This window comes from Drosophila melanogaster, chromosome X (assembly GCF_000001215.4).
Source record: "Drosophila melanogaster chromosome X".
NCBI classification, from domain to species: Eukaryota; Metazoa; Arthropoda; class Insecta; order Diptera; family Drosophilidae; genus Drosophila; species Drosophila melanogaster.
Genome location: NC_004354.4, coordinates 7,247,986 through 7,271,168, shown reverse-complemented (window position 1 = coordinate 7,271,168; position 23,183 = coordinate 7,247,986). Strand labels below are relative to the sequence as shown.

The 23,183-nt window shown below is 43.4% G+C and overlaps 1 protein-coding gene and 1 long non-coding RNA gene across 4 annotated transcripts in view; one reads left to right on the top strand and one right to left on the bottom strand.

The window, feature by feature from the left end:
* lncRNA:CR44357 (long non-coding RNA:CR44357) overlaps positions 1–23,183 on the top strand; it is a 239,347-nt gene that overhangs the window by 134,629 nt on the left and 81,535 nt on the right. The window lies entirely within an intron of this gene.
* CG1958 (uncharacterized protein) lies at positions 3,286–4,265 on the bottom strand. The gene has a single exon (NM_132158.2). The coding sequence runs from the start codon at positions 4,126–4,128 to the stop codon at positions 3,433–3,435; it is 696 nt and encodes a 231-aa protein (NP_572386.1). The 5' UTR covers positions 4,129–4,265; the 3' UTR covers positions 3,286–3,432.

The window sequence follows — 23,183 nt, the reverse complement described above, 5'->3', positions numbered from 1 at the left end:
ATGTCGAGTCTATTTAGAAACATTTTAAACGAAGGACGTGCAGCATTTTACACTTATTTTAATTACCATTTTCAATTATCCCTTTTGAGAAGGCGAGCGTATTTTATTTCAGTGCAGAAGGTTTCGATTCGATGGCTTGGCGGCATATTGCGCTGACACAGGAGATTCACTATTTGCCTGCTGGGTCGCCTTGCCTCTTGACCAGTTATCCTCTCCAGGAGCGCTCCACCATCAGCCCCCCCCCCCTCACCCCCTGTTTGCATCCGCCCATGTGTCAGGCAGTCAATCAGAGGTCCTGCAGATCCTGATTTACGCAGGTGGGTTGCCATTTGCATTGTTGTTCTTGTGGCCAGGACATTTGATGTGGGACCCATATGTATCACGTATTTCACGCGTGTGTGTGTGTGTTAGTGTGTGTCTGTCCTCGTACACTATGTAACCACCTTTATTTACATAGGCATTGGGCCGTGGTGGATGGAAATCGGACTTTTTTTCTTCATTGCGTGCCAGCCATAATGTGTTTGCCTGGACAAATATTTTGCGCAGTCTGTGGCTTAAGTTGGTCAATGGAGTGAAGTTGAGCAACTTGGAATGCGATGAGCCGACAGGAGACATCTGCAATTCCGTATTTTCAAAGCGAAAAATTCATTCTGAACAAATTTCAAATTTAGCTACTATTCGGAATTGGGATAATGAGATTTTACCCACTTTTATGATTTTATACATGAAATATTACTATACATTTCTTTAAGTGGAAATTCTGAAAACATTTTTGCGCTCCAGTGATGGCCTTTAATTGCTACGGGGCTGTCAAATCGATTGGGCATTGTTCTTTGCAGGTGGGCGATGCTCTAAAGGATGTGGGGTTCGGGATCCATTGGGATGGGTGGGGCAACAACAAAGGCTCCCAGGGAAATCGCCAGCTTGCATTTGTCGCCTCGCAGAAGCAGAAATAAAAGGATGTTCAGGATGCGATGGGCAGGCAAAAATGAGAAGGAGAGTGAGACGGAGGAGAAGGAGGAGCTGTCGGTCTGCCAAGGCGCTTGTCGCAGGACTCGCGGTGCCGTCGTTTCCGAATGATATGATGCGTGCCGCATGTGTATCAGTATGTACATACATATACATACACTATATACCCGCATTAGATACATATTTATGTACATATATATTCATGTGCGATGTTCAGGTTGTTTTTTGGAGCGTGTGGCCGTGTTGTTGTTTTGACAACCGGCGAGACAAAAGGAGCAGGACACCAAGGACCATGGACCATGGACCATGGAGCGTCGAGCGTGGCAAGTGGTTGGCGGGGAGCTGGGAAATATTTAACAGGAAGAAACCAATAAAACCTAATGATATGAAAAAATGCAATTTTCTGAAACTCGAACGAACGCACACAAACACACACACGCGAAAACGAAAGGGGAGCGGAAACACGCAGACATACAGCTAAAAATGGGACAGTGTTTCGTTCTTTAGCGCCTTAAGTCTCGTTTACACCAGATCCTATAAAAGGTTTTCAAATTATCAAATAGAAAATATATCCTTGATTTAGAGAAATCACTAGAGGTTATAGCTGTTAATTTGTTTCAAAAACAATATATAAAGTATGTAATGCACTCCATTTGTTGAATATTCTATGAGTTTAGTTTTCAATACAGCTTTTGTATGAACAGGGCTTAACTTTGATTTTCCGCTTCAAAAATCACAAACATCCGAACAGCGGCGGTGTGTCTTTGGCCATCTCGTCCTTCGTCCCTACCCCACCCCCTTTACCACATCCCCAGCTCCACACTTTTTTGGAGCTCCTCCTTCGATTGTCCCCTGTTGTCATATGTGAAGTTCTGTTCGTTCGCGTTTGTGGATTTTATATTACCGACTACAAGCGAAAAGAAAAAAAAAAAATGGAAACGCGAACTTGGCTTCAAAAGGAATTTTTTTGCGCGCAGGGTTTTTTTTTGGCATTTTATGGATGGGGCTCCTAAAATGATAGACAACGAGAAAACATAAACATGGCACCCAACACTTGTCCACTGGCCTGGCAAATGGATTGGGAAAATGGTGTGCCATCCACCCCCCCTCCCCCCCTGCCCAGTACATTATACATAAATGACAATGTATTACCGCTAAACGAAGGCGGGCAGCGGCCAGAAGATAGCAGACGTGTAAGCAATTTTCCAAAGTACTTAGTCAGCAACTTTTACCCCTTTTTCGCTTCGAAGGGGAAGCCCCTCGTCGCCGACCTTTGACCTCTCCCGGGGTGACCACACACATCGAAGGAAAAGGCGCCCACGCATGGCTCACTGGAGATACCAGGGGTTATGTTATGTCCTGTCACTGGCTACAAGGATAGCGATAAGCCAGCACCACCCACACCGCCCATGGACCATCGCCCATCGCCCACCGCCCACCGCCCCCTTTATGGTCCACCCAACCATCCTGCAGGAAAACATTTTTTCGCCAGCGGTTCGCATTTATTTATTTCCATTTTTTTAACACATATTAAGCCGCAAAAATATGGCCTGTCCTTTCCACTTCTTTTTTTTTTTTTTTTTTTTTTTTTGGGTGGTAGTCCAGAATTTGCAAAAGACGCAAAAAGTGCTGGAAAGATACACTTAAAAAAAAATGAAGTGAAAAACTCATTTTTCATCTACATAGTTTTCCGAGTAAAATGTTTTATCTATTTTGATACCATACTGTTGGCATTTCAATTGAAAGTTAGGTTTAACAAATTAATGTAATATTAATCATAGTCGCAATTTCGCTCCGTGTACAACGAGATTGGCAAATGGGAACTGGGAATATTCTAGCTGGTCGTCTAATTCAGTCGATAGCCATTCATTGGAAACTCTTGATTGATGCTCTGGCCTTGTCTGCAGTTCGTTGATAAGCGGCAAAGACTATGCGAATCTTAACCCCACACAGGCCCTGTCCACCATCCAACCCCTCTGAAATGTAACCAGGCTGATTTTTACAATTGCTTGCGATTCAATTTTTCACTTTACATATTTCATGGATTAGACGTCTTCAACGGTGGGTATTTCTCAATTTTTTTTTTTTGCGAAGGGATGGGGGGCGTATGTGGTGGCGATGTACATACATATATGGAAACTAGCATAAATGGAAATTTGTTTGCCGGGGGTTAAACCAATGGGATAGCCTTTGAAGATGGCCTATTTATATGGTTTTCACCTTGCTTTTTCAAATTGTTTGTAATAAATGCATATTGTTGTACACATTCGATTCTTTTAAAATGTATCAGGATAGAAATATTAAGACCACATGATTATTTTCGGTTAATTTATTTAGTTTTTTTTTTTACCGAATCCATTGTTTTAATGGTATATATACACGCTCACTTTGAAAATTGAGTTGACGAGTTGACGAGAAATATGAAGAAGTATCTACGAAAGTTTGAAGTACAGGCTACCTAAGCTATTGTGCGTGCTTTCGACGGCGGGCATCTTCGAGTTTCTTGAGATACCTAGCAGCCATGCTTAGAATCGAGGGTTCCTCCACATCAGAGAAGTTATAGTAATCGTCCTCATCCAGCTTATTGCAATCCGTGCTAAGTGGTGGTGAAGGTGTTTGCATCGGTGTGTTGTTGTGGTTGCTGTCGCCGTACGAGGGAGTACTTTTCACCTGGCTCTCGCGATGTATGGGCATTACAGTGATTTTCTGCGCCTTGGTCCTAGACCTTTTAGTCAACTGATCGTCGGAGGCGAAGGTCACATGCTCTTTGGTGGGATTTTGCCTCTTGCTTCGGCCACGTTTGAGATTGGAAACTTTTAGGGAACTAATTGATGTGGCTGGAGCAGCATACCTTGCTCCCTTGATTTCCCTATTATCCAAATCCCTTTTCCTTCCAACTGAGCTACTGCGCCCCGTCAACGATCCCTTGGTCAAGTGATGGTCCAGAATTTTGCTCACCCGCTCCTCAACCATTCGATTAACTGTATCATTCAGCTGCTCCATCTTCTCGTCCACAACCTCGTTGACCGCCATCCTAATGGCCTCATATATTTCATTCATGTACTTCGATCGTGCATTTTCCGACTGTGAGCGAGGCCTCAGCTTGTCCAGCACATCCTCGGTGATCAGTGCGAATCGCAGCTTTGTTGCCTTCGACATGTTTAGCAGAAAAGTAAAGCACAATGGAGATTTTGTTGACTTTAAATTTTGTTCGTTTCTAGAAAAAAGACGAAAAACGAAGGTATATAAAATTGTTACTGAACTACTCTGTGACTCTGTTCGCTCTGAATTTTGGCATTAAATCAAACTGAATGAATGCGTCGGTTAAAATCAAGGACTACTGTTTAATATATTTTAACATAGCTGCGATTTGATTTGGAGTAGGCCCTGAGTGCTTTATTGTTTGGCTTTCGTTTATTTGTTTGCCAAGTTGACATGTGACAGGTCGAACTCATTGTTGAGTCGAAAAAACAATGGACGAGTGATTTCAATTAGGCGAGTTGAATAAGTCAGAGTTTCTGACCGTGTGACATTTCCACTTCCTCGTTTCTTTTTTATTCGGCTTTCGGCGAGTCCTTGCGCTGACATTTCAGACCCTTTGCACTTCCTTTTGTGGGCACTTCAGGATGCGGATCTTAACATTGCTATCCCTCGAACCGCGAGGAAGCCAGATGTCAGGCCCGGAATGAAAAATGATAATTTCCTGCTGGTTACCTGGCCGGGATTAATGCGATTTACCCGAAGGGGTTACGCGATCCGAAGATGTCCCAATAACATGTCCCATTTCCATGTCGCGTTCCCAGGTAAAAAAAAAAAAGTACTCCTTTCGCCGCCTCGGAGGGCCGAACCAACCCCTTTTATTTCGTCGGGGGTAGGGAAGCGCCTATTTAACCCCTTTTGCTAGCCCAGCGGAATAGGCAAATCCGCGAGTCATTCGCATTCACATGCCGATCGGCTGCCGCGAAGATCGGATGGACGCGTTATCGCTCAACGAGCTGCAATTATCGCCCGACACTCAACGCTATCGGTGCTCCTCGATCGGATTTGCGCTTTTCGAAGTCCTCGATCGGACGGACCGATCAAGTCAAGTGGTCCCGCCGAAGTGCCATCAATTAGCCAATTCACCATTGTTCCCCGATCTTTGATCCATTCGTGATCACTTCGTTGAAGATCGGAGATAAGTTTAGCTTAAGGGGCTTACCAGTTGTAGTTGTGAATAAATTGGCGTTCCAATATGTATTCTTAGAGTTTCGACGCTTTTTAATCATGTGGTTTACTAATTTACTAAAATAATGTTTCATTTCATTTACTTACAATGGTCCATTTTAAGAATTGCTATGGCAAACCAATATTTTTGGTCTTTATAACAAGGAATTACCCAGATGGAATAACAACTTTAAGTTATTCTGGTTATGAGCAATTTATAGACTTTCAATGCTAAAAATTAGCCATTAGGTGGAGGGGTGAGTGGGTAGAACAGCCCCCCCCAATCTCAATTTCAAGAGCTTGGAGGCACTCGATTGTCTTCGCTTTTCCCCTTTTGTCTGTGTGTGTGTGTGTGTGTGTGTGTTTTTCATGTCGTCCTGTTTGATATCGCAGCAAGGCATTTAGAAATGTAATTGTATAAATGCCGGAGTGAGCGGATGGTGGGAGTGGGCTGTCCCGTTCCAAGGACACCGGCTTCATGGGGTTGAATGGCAAATGGCCGCTTCAGGTCCGTTCGATGTCCGCGGTCCAGGGGTTTTCAGCTTTTTTGGTCGCTGTTAGCTAGCCATTAGGGGTGGACTTTTCGATTTCATTGGAAAACGTAACGAAACGAAACGTAACGCAGGACATTCGGAACACTCAGGACCTGTCCGGGATAGCTGGTCAAACGGGTGCGAACGGGACGGCTGACAAGGTGAAATATGTGCGATTTCAATCCACGAACAGCTACCAAAACTGGCAGCCACTTCAGCTCCGTGGGCCGTCCATCACCGAGCCACCAACACTAACGACCAGCGCGCACAATGTCCTTCGAGTCCTTCGAGGGGGTGGTGGTGGGTCAAAAATAAAGAAACAGAAAGCGACCGAGTCCAGTTTAGGCAGTGAAAAAATAAATTTCGTCCTTCTTTGCAACATTTATACATTTATTTAAATGTAAATTCAACTTGTAACCGTCTTAGCTTGAATATAATTGTAGTTTATGTGGGTTTTTTGTTTTATTCTTAAAAAACAGTCTATAATTTTCCGCGAACTTCCGCACTACACGTTTCTTTCTGTGTGGTTTTGGTTTTGCGTCTAAGCGCTTCAACAAAGGGGTCAATAAGGGGGGCTTTAACGACTGTGACTGCCCCACTAGCTGCTGCAGCCCCTTGGCCATCCGTTCCTCCGTTCCCCTGATACCCCTTTTCCACCCCCCCCACCCCCGTCTGCTTAGCCCATTTGTGGACTGTGTTCGCATTCAACCCCCTCAGCAGATTGACTTTTATGTTGATAACTCTGATGTCGTTCCGTTTCTCTCGACCACCCCCCACCATTCCTATCATTTCCCACCCCCTACCCATCCCCCTGTTTGTTTGTGTGTGCTGTACAAGTTGTCCACTACAGAAGAGAACTCGCCGTTGGTTTTCCACTCACCCCTCAAGTGGCCATTTTGAATTTTGGCCATTTCCCTTAGCATTCCCTTTGGACATTGCTACCATCCATCCACCCACGCCCTCCCAGCTTTTAGCAGTCGTATGCCTCCTGCTTGAAAACCTCCTATTTATCCACCTCTTAGTCCGTCGCAGGATCCTCCTTTTCCTTGTTGCCACTTCATTGATTGAGGTAACTTTTGGGGCGACTTTAAGCCCTCTCATTCAGCTGACCATCTTCGATTTAATGCTACACAGAGAAAACTTGAAACCAACTAAATGAGATTTTTGACCTATTTCCCATTATTAAGCAATAATAAGCTTAAGCTTAAACTTAAGATTCAAAGACATTTACATTAAGTCGTTTGTATTATTATTTATTTTTTTTTTTTTAATGTTAGTCTCTTGTGCTATCATTTATAAGAATACTTCAATATGGAGCAACGTGTACATTATCCTTGAAGCATAACTCCTTCCCAACTAGCACTTAAGTCGCTTGTCAGGTGTGGGTGGCAAATCCGTAAATTAGTTGCCTCCCCCAATAATACGGGTCTAAGCTGGCCTCCATCTTGCCTCACATACGTCTCTATTCGGTCCGGTTTCTGGTCTGCACTACGGACTGCGGACTCCGGTCTTATCCCATCGACTTGACGATGTTTTTATGATGCCCAGGACAGGAGCTCGTGCTCGTTGTTCGCCTGGCCGTATTAAGACAAAAGGTTAAATTTAAATTTGAAATGATGAAGGGGTTGGTTTCAAACGAGGCGAGTGTGGCTGTTTCCAGGCTCCAGGTTCAAGCATCACGTTCACATTCGCTGGCTGCGTGCTCCAAGCGCCCTGGCCATACATTGCAATATGGCTGCCCCTTTGGCTTACCAAAAGCCCCTTTTCCCCACCCATGACCCCTGACCCCTGATCCAACCTCCATTTCCCACACCACCTACCACCGCTCTCTCTCTCTCTCTCTCTCTGTCCAAGGAAAACGAAACTGCGGAGCATATTGTTGCCTCGGAATTGGATTGTTGGGTTAGGTGTAAGGTGTGGCAGATGGTGTGGATTTTCCTCTGACCGTGTGTGTCTGTGTGTTCTGGCCAAAAGCGGAGCCAACCCAAAGACCTTTGCCTCAATCCCCAAACCCCCATCCCCGATCCCCCGCCGCTCTATAACCATCTGTGTGGGTAGCAAGTTGCTGAGTGGTTCGATGGCAGAAAGGAGCGAAAGAAACTTCCAGCCAAAGGCTGCAGACGTGGGCAGGATAACTCGGAGATGGGCTAAGGATTCTGTGGGCTAAGGAGGGCAGTTGCGGAACGCCAGGGGTGTAGGCAATGTGCAGTTAAAGGGCGTGTTCTTCTGTAATCTAAATAATATTAAATTTCGCCAAAGAACTAACAATAAAATCTAAATAAAAAGAAACGAAAACTAGTAAGTTATATATCTTAAAAGATCCCTCTCACAAAATATCTTCAAGTCCGCCACTGAAGGCTCGAAAATGGGTATAGGTGGATTCGTCGTATGCTAATGGACATTCGAGATTTTGGTTTTGGGTATTTTGAGCAGTTCAGCTCCTGTTTAGTCGGTCTTCGGCCGAGCTCGGGGAAAAGCCGATAAGTACGCTTTATGCCCTTAGAATGCTACGTGTGCGACTTGAAAAAGAGTGGGGGGGGGGGGGGGACTTTGAAGGGGGTTACAACTGGACTGGGCTCATGATACTCATTTTGTGATTGTGTGATGATGGATGGGACATGTGCCGGTGGGCGGGGGGGGTTCCTTGGTCCTTGGTCTTGCCCAGAATGCCGATGGCTGAATGAATGGATGCCCAAAAAGGACATGGGACAAGGGAAAGAGAATGAGAAAGAGAAAGATAGTGAGAAGGAGAGGGAGTTGGGAGTGTGGGTCGATTTGGGAGGCCAAGGGCCAGTTGCATTTGTCCTTGTGCTATTGAGCGTGAGCTCTCCTGCTCGCTGGAGTGTGCCGGAAAAAGGATTCGAACGATTTAGCATTCGGAATAAGTTGTCCCGGATCTCGGGGCCCGGATCCCCGGATCCTTTGGCATCTGTTTGTTTGCATTCCACTCACCTGATATCCACACATCTACATAGCCCACTCCTTTTTTTTTTTGGGGTCGACCATTAGATCCATGAAATATGCATGCTGGATAAACATAATTCGGGGCATGCGAGTAAATACTTTTGTCAAGATTTGACCATGATTGAGTGCGACTTTGGGGTCCTGCAGGTCCTGCGAAAAGGTTAACTAGCCATAATTTATACGCTCGATTGGATTTCGCATTTGTGTTTTCATTGTTTGGCCCTGGAAGTTTGGGGTACACAATACAAGAATGTCTTATTGTGCAGAAATAGCTTGTAATATAAGTATAGTATGATCAATAAATAAATAACTTAAGATGGTCACTATAAATGGTTTTAAATGCCAGAACTTTTAATTTCAAATAATTAGGCTCGAAGCTAAAAGCTTTGCTTTTAAAATTGACCCCCATTCCGCAATCTTTCTCTTTGAACAATAACTTGCACTAGTCGTGCCTACTGATGAGGTAAATCGCAAATCTGCCCACCCTAAATCCTGTGCAGCCATTCGCAAAAACTAAACGTTTGCATTTCGCCGACAATTTCAAAATAATTGGGCCACAAAAAGCGCGACGCTGTCAGCGATTTGGATTTGGATTTGAATATGAATATGAATATGAATATGAATGTGGTTGGGAGCAGAATAATAAAAAAAAAATAAATAAAGAGCACAACGAAATAATGGCTGTGTCATTTCCTTATTTTCGAGTGCTATTATTAAGCGTTTGAAATATCATACCGTCATGCGGGAAAAGCATGGCAGCGGAGGCGAGCAGTCAAAGGGGGGGGGGGGCTCGGAACAGGACCTAAGGACGAACGCCCATGTGTGTGATGTGTTTGTGCTGGCGCGATATCCATTAGCTAATATTAAAATCATTCCATTTTTTCGTTTGTGGGGGCGCAGACTGAACGGCGCTGGGAGCTAGCAGCGTAAAAATCTCCGCGACCTCCACCACACTTTCTCCGCTCAGTTTTCCACTGCATGAAACCCCCCCCCCCCACCCATCTCCCCTGATTTCCACTCAAAAAACTGACAAAACAGAGCAAAACATAAAAAAAACATACATATACGCACAACAATCAACAATCACGCACTCACCCACTGCTTCACATTGAACACTGAAAGAAAAGAAGACAGTGTTTATTTCCGTAGATAAAAGCCCATCAAATCGGCTTGCAATTTGATTTATTTCATAAAACTCATTATTATATTCTTTTTGCTTGTAAAAAAGTTTAGGTAATACTATAATCTGCATTTTTAGAGCTACCAATTTCAATAAAATGTTGTTGATTCTCTTAGTGTGTGGCCAGAGGATATGGGGGGCAGGACGACTTGGAGCTGAATGGTAGCCGGAGCTGAAGACCCAGAGTCCTGTGTGTTCCGAGTTTTTGGACCTTCGTCGGCTGAGTCGCATTGTTTAATGAAAGTTCTTTCCCAAAAACTTTCAACGGCCCTTCCACATGAAACGCATGTGTGTGTGTGTGTGTTTGTCCTGGGACATTGGCCGCACGTATGCAAATGTGGCTGTGTCCTGCGATAGGAATAAAATATAGGGGGAGGGGGGGGGGAGGAGGCGGCACTTGGCGGTGGGCGGTGTGTGGTCGGTGGTCGGTGGGCGGCAGGCGGCAAGGACGTGCGATGTCAGACGGCAGTTGACAGCATGTTTATTTGCTTGGCGCGGCGCAGGAAAAGCCACTTCCATTCCCACCACCCACGGGAAAATCCAGTATCCAGATTGTTCAACTTAAGTCAGCGAAATGTTATTCGAATTACTGATCCCCTTTGAAGAAAATGTCATATTGTTAAGAACTAATCGATTGAGAGGCTTAATGAATGTAGAAGAATGAAACTTAGAAGAAATAATATAATAAGGTTCTTTAAGTCGTTCTCCAACCTTGGCTTTAAATTCGAACACAACCAAGTGATGGTATTGTAACACCGTCTGCCACCTATGATGATTCGCCAAGCGAAAGAAGGAATTCAAAATGCGCTGCTGCAGGTTATGTGTTCATGTGCAGTATGCAAATGAATACCTCTAATTCACAGCTGAAATACGAACAATTCCGGGGGCTTCTCTTTTGTTGACCCAACCCGCGTCCTACGAACTCCCCATCCCACCACCCCCTTCCGGACATTCTAACTTCTCCAGCCACCAGCCTCCACATGTCCACTCGTTGGTCCGACGATTTCAGACAGGACATGCGCATCTTGCACTACAAATGTGGCCAACTGATGGGTGTGTGAGTTTCAGCATCTTTGTGTGCCGGCATCATTGTTGTTGGTTGTCAGGACTTTTGGTCCATTTAACATGTCTCATAATAATTGTGATTGGGGTTTATTTCGCATTCATTTGAATATGAATTAGCATCGTTTCGTAGTTGCGTAGTAAGGAGGGTTTCAATAGACTTGTGTTTAGGTTGAGTGGGTGGGGTCATCGTTGAATGGAGCGGAATGGTATGAATTGGATGTTTTTTTGCCAATTTAGCTAAAAGGGAGAATCTGCCAGTGGACACACATAGCACACACACACATGGACACACACACATGCGCAGACATAGGCAGCAGGACATTTGAGTTCCTGAGTCCTGAGTTCCTGACTCCGGTGGTTGACACTCGTTAAGACGTAAAAAACTATGCGACATTTTTTAGCTGTCAGTACAGTAACCCAAAGGATTGTCCGTAAAATGTCCTGAAGAACCAAAAAGGACGAAGTGAGCTTGAGAGACAACAAGAGGGAGAGGAAGAGTCCTTCCGCTGGGGGAATTTACTGTTATTAATTAGTGCAAAACGGCCCTCGGGGGCCCCTTTGGGTTTTCTTTCGCCTTTGCCATCGGTTTCCTCGGTTTCGGTTTCAGTTCTTCGGTTGGCAGTTAGAGATCTTGGCCTAACCCTGTCCTGTGTCCTGTGGGTTTCCTGATTAAGGACACAGGAGGTAAAATGATTTTGCGGAATGTCTCGTCGGTCAACGAGGGGATATAAGCTGATTCATCCTAGTGGGTTATCCACTTTAGCTAGATTGGGTCTTTTACCAGATGGGAACGGCGAAAGGGCTAAGAGCGTAACTCTTGCTAATATGAAAATCGTTTCATTTATTTCCCATTTATTGCGTTGTCGCTAAAATCATAGTATTCAAAATTCCGTTTAGATAGATACTATTACTAAACTTTCTTAAAAATGGCATAGAATATTAGTTTTATATTCTTATAATTTTGTCTGTTCCCAATTGTGAGGCTTATCCATTCTCTAATTAGTTACAAAATCATTTCGGCGTCACTTTCACATTACTCTCTTTGCCAAATTCTTTTTCCCTTTCTCACCGCCCCTGTTGATTCAGTTTCGTTTGTATTGCGGTAAGTTGAACCAACAAAAAAAAAAAAAAATAGCAGAGAATTATTTTAAAAAATTGCCCACCGCCCAGTGACAGGATGAAAGGAAAGAGAGGACACAGGACACAGGCCAAATGGCAAACAGAGCGCGTAAATTCAATCGGCAGACAACGGGATATCAGTCCGCAGATACATGCCCTTTCACACTCATCCTTCGTTTCGACCTGAAATCCATCCTGCATCCCTGCACCTCGGCTCGCGGATTTTCCGATTTTCCGATTTTCCCTCGGCACATTAGATCATAAATAAAATTAGAGCGCAGTGTCCATTAGGAAGCGCATCGATATCAGATACGCCTGGTGTGCGTGTATCTCTCGAATGGGTTGTGTAATATTGATTAAATTGGTGAAACATTTTTTTTTTCTCTTTTAAATTACTGTAAAATTTCGCACACTCACTGCGGCCAGGAGTGGTGGAAATTCGAAAGCCACACATTTTGCACGGCGAGAAAAATCCATAGCCCACTTCGTTGTTAATAACTGAAATCATATATATTCCAAAATTATAGTACTTACATTAATTGAAATACGCGAAGAGATAATAAGTACTACGATTAAAAAATAAAAACATATGCAATGTTATTTTTAAAATCGTAGTATTTTCCAACGCCAGCGTTTTTATTTTATTAAGGCAACCAATGATTTGGGGAGCATTTTTTTCCGGTGCATATCGTAACCCAGTGCCCTGTCACCCTTTCGGCCATTATCCTTTCGATTGCTTGCTTCGGCTGCTGCTAATAATATTGACACAAAGGATACTCTCTGGTCGCGCACTCCACACAAAAGGTATGACAAAAAAAAAAAAAAAACGAATGGAAAGGACGCAGGAAGAAGGACGAAAATGCAGCGAAGCCAGAGGCAGGACGGCTTTGATCGGCGAAGTCAATTGTAACACATCGAATTGTTCGCATTGATAGATTTTGATTTATTTGCAGTTATTTATAGGCTGTGTGTGTTGGGTTGACGATGACTCGCCGTGAGTGGCAGATCCTTGCGACATTAGATTATCCGTTCTTATCCTCGATTTTCGGTTTGCCTCGGTTTTTACCCCGTCTCCTAGCCATTACGCATTACCCCCTGCCCCTTGTCAAGATTCGCACAGTTGCAGTTGGCAGGATGAACGTGCAGAAAGGCTGCAAAAACGGTTGACAGGACTCGCAGGACTCGCCAAGGTGGTCCACGGTCCACAGATGCTACGTGCTGCACACGGTCCACATGACATCTGCATACATCTCCCTCATATCCTCTTTCATTTCTCCTATTCGTTTTTTTTTTTTTTTTCATATTCTGCATCAACTGCAACTCATTCCATGCACATGACTCGACGTCAGCGAGGGCAGCTTGAGGGACTTTTGCATTGAAAAGGATGCAAATACATGCAAACATTTAATGCAACACTATAGATAGACAACCGATTGTTGGTAAATTTAATTATCTTTTGTTTATTCCAAACATGTTTCTAATAAAAATAATTTAACTTTCTTCCATTTTGATTGAGGTCGCTTACACTGCATTCCATTCATATTTATTTAGTGATTTATTGTAGTAATTGGCCAACAAACATGTGTAGTTGTGTTTATCCAGAAATCCGTAAATGCCCCTCGTTTTGGCCCCGCGTTGTCTGCACTAATTGAAAATGCTCATGCAGCGCTCAGCGCGGTATCTGTATCTGTGAGATACTTTTTCTGCATCCGTATCTCGCGTATCTTTGTGGCTCCGGCGTTTCATTCAGTACCCCACCCAACCGAACGCCCATCCACCTAGCTATCCAGCCACCCCAACCATCGCTCCTTCGGCTGGCTTTTACGACTGACTGCTGGGCATGCAATGGGCCAGGATGGCAAGGATATGGAGGATGGTCTCTGGATGGGGATCCGGTTGGGCTGCAGATGGCAAGGGCGATGGTAGATGGGTCGTCGCCTGTCCAGCCTCGAAATGGGTTGCTCCGCCGACGCTGGTTATCTCCACACATCATTCCCAGTTCCCGGATCTCTGCCTCTTGGGCATGTGTATGTGTGTGTGTGTGTGCTTATTGCATATCCTTAAGGTAATCACATTCACAATATAATAAAACCATGTGGCGGCGTTTCTTTTGCGTTTCAGCTGCCTTCGGTCAGGAGAATCAGTTTGCTAGACCTTAAAGCACCCTACTTTTATACTGTAATTTTTGGGCTTACATCTTATGTACTATATATATATATATAGATATATATATATATATATATATGCATAATACTTCACAAATTAATTTTCAAAAATATATGGAGAGCGAGAGCATATGTTCTTTTAGCGAGATTCCTCTGTTTGTTTTTGATCAGGAAGGGCATTGGTGTGTATCCACCTGGCCGATTGTCCTTGCTGCGCTCCTGGCGGCTTCTCCTTCGTATTTTCTTCTGCGTTTCGTTTATTTTTTGAAAAACTTTGTTGGTATCCAGCTACAAGTCCCTTGGGCAGCATTTACCACCCCATTCGCTGGCGGTCCTTGAAGAAGACAACCCACACACACACACACACGCACCGCACACCTCGTTGGATGGAAATTCCTCTCCAAAATGGACATATGGCCACTGGCCCACACTCACACCCCTTCACACCACCCACACATCTATCAGCATCTTCATGTGTGTGTCTATGTATGTGGGTTTCAAAAACCTTAAACAATTTTGGCAACGGCTTGCGAATAGACTGTAAATTGGGAAATTAATGGCCCTGTTACAGCTCGTGTATTGTTTTTTAAAGGGTTTTCATTTTTTGTCTGTTCTCGTTTTTTTTTTTTGTGTTGTGCAAAGTGGTTGAAAAATTGTGAGTGGCTGCGGCTTCTTCGAAAATGGGTTTTCTTGTGGATAGCCTAAATCATATCATAGACTAGGCTTCTTTGATTTGCTAGAAAGCATCGCTTCAAAGGCTAAAACTTACTAAGCATCTTTAGTCGTTCAGGAAAAACAAGCATATTGACAATGAATTTAAATTAGCATTAACTACAAAATGTTATTTTAAAAATATCAGCAGAAAAAAATAAAAACACATAATAAAAAAGGACAAGAAGCTGTATGGCAAAAAAGTGAACCAAAATGGCGATGGCCCAAAAGGAAAAGGGCCGTCCACATGCAAAAGGCAAGGGCAAAAAACCGAGGACAAAAAAAAAACTCAGAAAAAAAACAACTGAAAACAGAAATTTAAAATAATAACAACCCAAAGGACAACAACATTTGCAGATGCGGTGATGTTGGGTTGGAAAATTCCGCATGGCGACGGTGGGGAAGGGGCCGGAAAAAAAGGGGGAAAATTCGGTAAGGCCGGACAGGACAGCACAGGACACAGGACACAGGACACACGCACACAAACGCCAACCGAACGACAAGCAAACAAACAAACGAACGAACAGATATTCCAGCCCCAATACCATAACATTGGCAACATACAAGGCCATAAACTCACCCACACACATACAGGACTATAGATCCTTTCGTGCGATACATATTCGAATGCCCATCCTTGGACCTTCGGGGGGTTGCAAGTTGGAAGTGGGAGCCGGGAGTTGGATACTGCCGAATCGCCGTCGCGCAGGACGATGCAGGACCTTTTACATGTCTTAAAATTTTAAAAAGGACTCGCTGGGTGGGACTCACGCCGACCGGCAAAGGACCTTGGCATCTGCTTTGCATATGTCCACCGGAAAAAAAAAAGTTTCAACTAAATTTATGCTCCCCAAGATCGCAATTGATGAATTAACTAAAAATATATGTTACTCTTTCGGAGTAATTTATTGTATTTATATGAATACTCTTTGAAATATTTTGATAACAAATTAAGCATAAAAGGGCTTTTCTCGCTGTGTATGCGTGTGGGTTGCCTTTTCCGGGTGTAGTTTTGACAACCAAACTGTTGCTGTTTTTGTTGTTGCCGTGGGCATTGTGTATGCATGTGTTTTGTGGTCCTTTTGGGCGCCGCGGTCCAAGGAAAGTCCCTGGGTTCTATGGTCCCTGGTCCCTGGTCTCTGGTCCTTGGTCCTTGGTCCTTGGTCCTTTCCCGACTCTTGGTTCCGTTTCATTAGTTGGACTCTCGTTTCGTTTCGTCCTACCTTTTCACATCCATCCAAACACCCACAAACATAACGGGAATCCGTGGGTCCTTGGATCCTTGGACCCTACATATATGCAAGCCGAATGCCGAATTGGATTTATACGTGTATAATAAAAGTACTTGACGGGAGGGCCAAAACACTAAATGACTATAAAAAGCACTTTGAAGAGGGTCAAATGGAGATAAATTTGTATGTGCGCGCCAATGTTTGTGTGTGCAAAGGACATGCGACTGCGGAAAGGATATTTGCTTGTATCTAATGTGTTTTTATTCTTGAGCTCGTTTTCGTCTTACATTTTTACGATTCGGCCGGTCACTTTGAGCATTTGGACGAGGGATAGAACCTTACATACAGGCTTACTACAATATATAGAGAGGGTTGCTCTGTCACTTCTGGTGGCTGGGGTTTCTTATTTGAAACATGGGGTATTTTATGGCCACTGTTAAGGCTTTTTGCGGCAACAAGCATTTTTCGACCCCCCCATTCTCTAGACATATGTGTATGTATATCCCTCCCCCTCGCCATCTATCATTCACTTATTTGAATAGTCCCTGCCCCACGTCCATTTCCAATTTTTGGGTCTATTGGAGGGGGGGATTCCAGGCCATTGAATATCCCAAGTCCGGGATATTGGGCTCATTTTGTGATTAACTGAAATTCGATATACACATTTCTATCGGCTAACAAGCATATGTAGTAAAAGTGAATTGATATAAAGGGTTTGGAGTGTGGTTTTTATTTTTGAGAAAATTGGTTTGGTTTTTAAAATCAATCTTGGTCTTTTCGATCGATTGCTTAATGAATTATATGAGGAAAGAATATGTTGCAACGCAATGAAATTTACCACATTTTGAAATAATATTTCTATAATCGTATATGTACGATGCTTCAGTTATTCATTCTTGAATATTCACATCTTAAGTATCGATTACCCGAAAATATTATTGCATATTTTGTGACTGAGTGTCCAAAAACCAGGCAATACTTTGGAATTCCCTAAGGGCGCATTCTTTGACAGCCCTAAACTGACCCAGCTTAAACCAGAATCCATAATCCAAATCAAACTGTTTTCCAGTTGACTCCACCCGGCCGAAAGGGAAATCGCCCCAACTCTCATCCCTAAAAAAAAAAAGGTGCAAATTTGTTTCGTTTCTTCTTCGAATTGTAACTCGATACTTTTTGCTATGTTGGCCACTAGGCTTTTTGCATCGATTTCTAATTGCAATCTGTCAATTACTCGAAGAGTTATGGCCCAGAAAAGTTGGAGACCGAACTCCCGTCGGGAATTCGACGACGTCAAGTGGCCCATCTGGCAAATGGGCAGCCGGCGAATGTGCAATTTTTATGCTTTTTTATGGCTTATAAAAAAGCAATAACAACACTGACAGGCATTGGAAACCCGACACCGCCGGCATCATCACCTCCGACCACTTTTTCGAATAGTCCTGGCGAGTCCTTTCGCATCGCGACAAGGTCGCAGTGGCAGCCAAAGTTTTTCTCTTTTTTTTTTGACGTACAAACATGATTAATTTTAGCGCTGATTTCGCTGTCAGTTGTCTTTGGTTTTTCCGAGGGAAATACGATCAATCATTTGCATTTTCCGACACTAATGAAAATGCCTAATTGGGGTTTTGCCACTTGGCCCCGGTCCCTTGACCACTGGGCAATTGGCGAAGTGTGTCGACTGCCATCTCAAGGACCTTTAAGATGAACCCCCTATGAGGGTTCTTGAGAAACTCGTTTCGTCGCCTTTCGGCAAGGGTTGCTCCTGATCTTCGCTCGCTGGTCATCTTGGCCCTTGGACTCTCGGTATTCTGGGTCGAGATCACTGCTACTGGTCATCTTGATTAGCAGCGGGACAGAGTTCAAATTGATTAAGGCGTCGATGGGTTAAGATAATAATGGTTTTATAGGGGTTGCGTCTTGGAAAAGTAATTTAAAACCTTGTTCAATTTGAAATTCTGTTGAACAGTACATTTTAATATTTTACCACATTTTTATTTTGATCGCAAAGGAAAACTCTGTGTTTTATATTCAATCATTGAATTGAACATCGAAAATATGTTTTAAAATTTTTAAAAAATATATCTAAATAATAGAGTTTTTGCCAACTTACTTGATGCAATTGTTAGAACCTCAATCCGTATTATATTGTAAAATCTTGATTAAACCAGCACCGCTACCGAAGCAGCTGCCTAGTTCGTCGAGGGAATGTCTACAACTGATGGCGGAACCTAGAATTCCAAAATCCTGTACGCTTCTTTTTTTTTGACAGTCACGTCCGGAATATTGTTCCCTATCCGAAAACTAGAGGTCACACGGAAATCAACTCCCCGATCTGATCAGAATTTCTAGCGGCCAATCGCTCGGACTTCCCTAAAACTTAGGGGTTGCGAACGATCTCTAGCGTAGATCAACCCCTAATTTCATAAACTGAAGGACTCGCAGCCAGAAGGGCAAGAGAGATGACTATATATAGCCAATGTGGTTAGAGAAAGGGAAAATGAATCGGAGCCAGAGCTCATGTAACTTATAGATCTGATATATTGACGGGAGAAATGCGAGCTTGGTGGGTTATTTACATAATCGGATTAAGTTTCAGCATATTTTTAATTTCCATCGAACAATAGCTTGTAAATCACAATTTCAAATTTACATTTTGAATTGGTACAACTTTCTTTTCGTAGATGGGCATCAAAGGGTTAAGCATTGTTACCTTTTCATTTTATGCAGAATTAACATTGAACATAATTTACCGACTGGCGTTTAGGTTTTAGTAATGAACATTTTTCCCAAGCTATCAATATTGTATAAAAACAATTAACGAATATGTTCGCTTCCATTTGCGTTGGTTTGGAATAGCAAAATACCATAGCATACATTTCAGGGGCCGAGAATGTGACGTCAGGGGAGCTAGCTTCATAATCCTGTGAAGAACCCACGGATATTTGACAATCCTTGAAGAGGGACTTCCCGGGGCATCAAAATGATGCGAGGTGGGTGGGGCAGCTGAAATGGGTTTGATGTTGATGGGTTGTCCTGGGATAGAGAGGAAATGGCAAATGTTGTCTAGACCTAAAACAATGGATGCCGAAATATCTGTTTGTGATTTGTTTGGAATACTTTTTCCCTTCCAGCACACGCAAGCACACATGCGTTATTTAAATATTTTTCAAGTAGTCTCAAATTAATTTACACCCACTGCACACACACGCACATACAGCCCCATGTATGCCATCAAGTGACAATTAGAAGGCAAAAAAGCCACGCACACACGAAAGGATGCGCCAGGATTTACATACATACATACATACATATATCGCACAGAGCCAACGGATGCCTGGGAAGACAAAAGGTTAAATTCTCTTTCAAATGGTCAGAATCTTTTAATGAGTATGGGTCCTTGCCTGTGTTTTAACCTCCTTCCCCTCGCCACAACGACTCCTTGTGATGGCGGACAGGCAGGCGCACTGAGTGGGTGACCCACACAAAGGCAGCGACTTCTCCATGGTATATGTGCTCATGAGCTGTAAAAGGGTTAATGCTGCCGGCAAGCAAACACCACCGGCGCTATGGCCATCCTTTGTGGACAATCGGACACGGGGACATTGGGACATTGGGATGCGCGGACAAAAGGGATATACGGTCACATGGACATACGGACAGGGGGACCATCGAGCCGTAAATCCAGAAATCCACCCGCTGCCGCCATTATGCTCCGCCTCACTCTACCGACGATTGCCTCTCGCTCTCGCCCACTATTCAACCCGATTGAATGGGTTCCAAGATGTCCGTTGGCCTCGGGATTACCAATAATTAGAAAGCGACTTAGCCACGCAGCCCGCCGATGTACGCATCTCATTTGGGAGCTTACGAGGCAATTGTTTCGATTATATAATCAATTAATAGGCTTGCCCTCTCGTTCTGGTAATCCGGAAATAGATGTCGTTCTTCTGGAAGATATTCAAGTTAACTTGCACATTAGTTAAACGAATAGATTTCCTAACTTTTCTTCATTACAGAGTGTTTTTGTTTAAAGGAATTGTATTTTTTTTGAATTCAATAGATGTGCGCTGAATTGATTCAATAGTTTTCGTACTTTTAAAACGGATATACTTTTCATATGGGCATCTCAAATTAACAGAGATATCATAAGTCCAATTGCTAGACAATTTTTTTATAAAAACAACCTGGATGGATTGTTTGTATTATATGTATTTTGCGGATAGTAGGGTTCATTTGGGTTTGCAAAAAGATGTTAGATGTTAGCATTACATTGAAAAATTAAATTGGAAAATATTTCTAACTGAATTAGCTGAAAGAGTAACGAAACCACACAATGGTACCTAATTTTTTATCATTTCATTAATATGAAAAATATCACTCAATAGGACTTTCAATATTCTTAAACGATAAATGAAGCTAAAAACTAGGCGAAGGGGAAAACAACAATGAAGTCAAAGCTTAAACTGAAGTTCAGTTGACTATTTGTAAATTATTAAATGCTACGCATTAATGAAAATGATGTAGTTTGCATTTCGAATCGCAGTTGTTGCCGGGGTTGAATTGCCGAACTTTATAATGAGAGCAAGGAACACACGCGTGCCTCAAAATATTTACACACAACGGGCCAAGGAATCGCTGGGCGTGGGGTGGTGCGATGTCCTGGCTTAGGCTCTGGCAGTCCATGCTGGCTCTATAATTTCGTGAAATCATGGGGTTTCCGGGGAATCGAGGGAATCGGGGGAATCCAAGGGTGTGGTGGGTTGGCCGCTGGTCATCCGGCATGTTGGCCTTTGGTAATTTGCTGAGCTACAGCTTTGCATTCGATGGCAGGACATTCGACGCTTTTGCAACCCCCGGCGGAAACTTGTTTCGAAAAAAGGACACCCCCCACCCATTCGAAATATCCAAGTTTTCAAGGGAGTAGTGGGTCTGTCATGGCGGACATTCGATTGTTTCGAAAACATTTCACGTCTTCAGCTGCCAGCCTGGCTACAAATCGGCATAGAAAAGGACTCGCGATCGGAACAGGAACTCTCGGAGCTTGGCCACCAAAAAACTGGGAGGCACGCACGCCGAGATTAAAGGTTACCACTCGCGACCTTGCCCAAATACAAAAAAAAAAAAAACAAGATATATGCACAAAAAACATGTAGAGCCAAAAACACGAAATCCGGGAAGCAGCTTGTGGCATGTACGTGCTCGTTGCCGGAGAGCCTCGAAATCGCGTCGTAAATCATTATGAGCTGCATAAATGCCTACAAAATGTTTCAATGTTTTCGATTATAGGCAGCCGCATCCCGATAAACGTTTCGATAGCGCCTCTATGTCGGTTCATGAACTTTGTTCGCCCCGGGGGCAGCTTAGATTTCAAAGATATACAGATATTCTTTTATTTGAATAGTAGTTTGTGGTCAGTATGTTTAGTTTTCAGTTGGTAGTAAAAAGCTTAGAATATAACACTCAATATATTGTATTTAAATTTAAATATTGAAACTCCCATGCGTCTAGGGCGTCTAATTAAAGTGTCTCACTTTCGCCGCCACTAAATATGTTCTCAGCCGTATTTTTTTTTTTTTTTTTATTTAACTTCTACCGAATTTTCCAATTTCCGTCTGGCCAAGTGTGAGTGCATATATGAAAGGGTTTTTGGTCTGAGAGTGTGTGGTTCGTCTGGCTGTGTGTGTGTGTTTGTGTTTTTGTGCCGAGGGGCGCATCGCAGACCTAGTCAAATAAAACACTTTCTAAAATTTGACTTGGGCAGAAACCGCATTCATTACTCTTAGCCAGGAGCCAGCAGCCCTCAGCCAGGAATTTGCCGTTTTTAATCTCATTTCAAAAGTCCCTTCCACACACACACACACACACACACACATACACAAACACAGCTACACTAACACGCACACACTCGAAGGCGGGCAAGGATGTGTAAATATGAGCATTGGTCCAAAAACTTGGTGATGGAAAAATAAGTTCTGGCCCGTTCGCCGGGGGAGAGATTGAAAATGATGGTCCGACAGATTTTGAAAATTACCAGGGAGCCAGCGGGCGAGTTGCAAGTTGCCCGGAGGCCAAGGAACAGGACATCTCCACATCCGCATCCACATCCGCATTCGCGTCTGGTTGGCAGAGAGGCAACCGCAGGACCTGAGCCTTGAGCTGGGTAAATATTTGTGGTTACCGAAAGGATACTTTTAGCTATGCGTAAATTCAAAAAGGCAAATTGGCAACTTCTGAGCTCTTTCCCAATGTGGATGTGAATGGTTTTGGGGGCATCGGCATGGTCTCCGAAAAAAGGGGGTTTGCAATATAATAATAACGTTAGGGTAACAATTAAGGAAATCAATTAATTTGTGCTTTAACATCTAAATAGATAATATGGCGAACGATATGTTAAATATTTAGTATGGAACCATCTCAATTTTATAAACTTAACAAAGCAAAGACTAACAAAACCATTGACAAAGTGGCTTACTATATCTAAGAAGCACTAAAACACCCTTTTTAAACGGCATCCTGCCTAAGCCTCTGTGTGTGGGTGTGTGGTTTGCCCAACTGTGAGTGTGTAGGTGTTTGAAGGAGTGTGTGTGTGTGGGTGTGTGAAGATACAATATCTCAGGGCAGTGCGATTGCGTGAGTAATACAAACAAACAGGAGACACATGGGGCATATATGCCCCCTGGGCAGCCCAAAAAAGCAGATTGAAATGGCTTCCAAAATCCGGAATCTGCAAAAATCCCGCCCCACGTTTTTGCCCGGCTGATTTCATTAAGACGGTGACCAAATAAAATTTATTAATCCTAAGGCTAATAAATAGTGCGACATTAGCACAAAAAGGCATCCAACCGCAGCGGCAGCAGGAGCAGCAAAGAACCGGTCCATGTAGGTCCTTTTGGTCCTTTGGCTCTCTGGTCTGTTGGTCCTTTTGGTCCTTCGTCCTGCTCCAGGGGTTGCTGCGTGTCTGTGTGGCTCATTTGAATGTACTTTGGGCTTTTAATGGGGAAAGTGGCAAATTTTTGTATATATTTTCTGTTTTTTTTTT

Excerpts from the sequence above, each read along its gene's own strand:
- CG1958 (NM_132158.2), bottom strand. The coding sequence starts at position 4,128 with ATGTCGAAGGCAACAAAGCTGCGATTCGCACTGATCACCGAGGATGTG.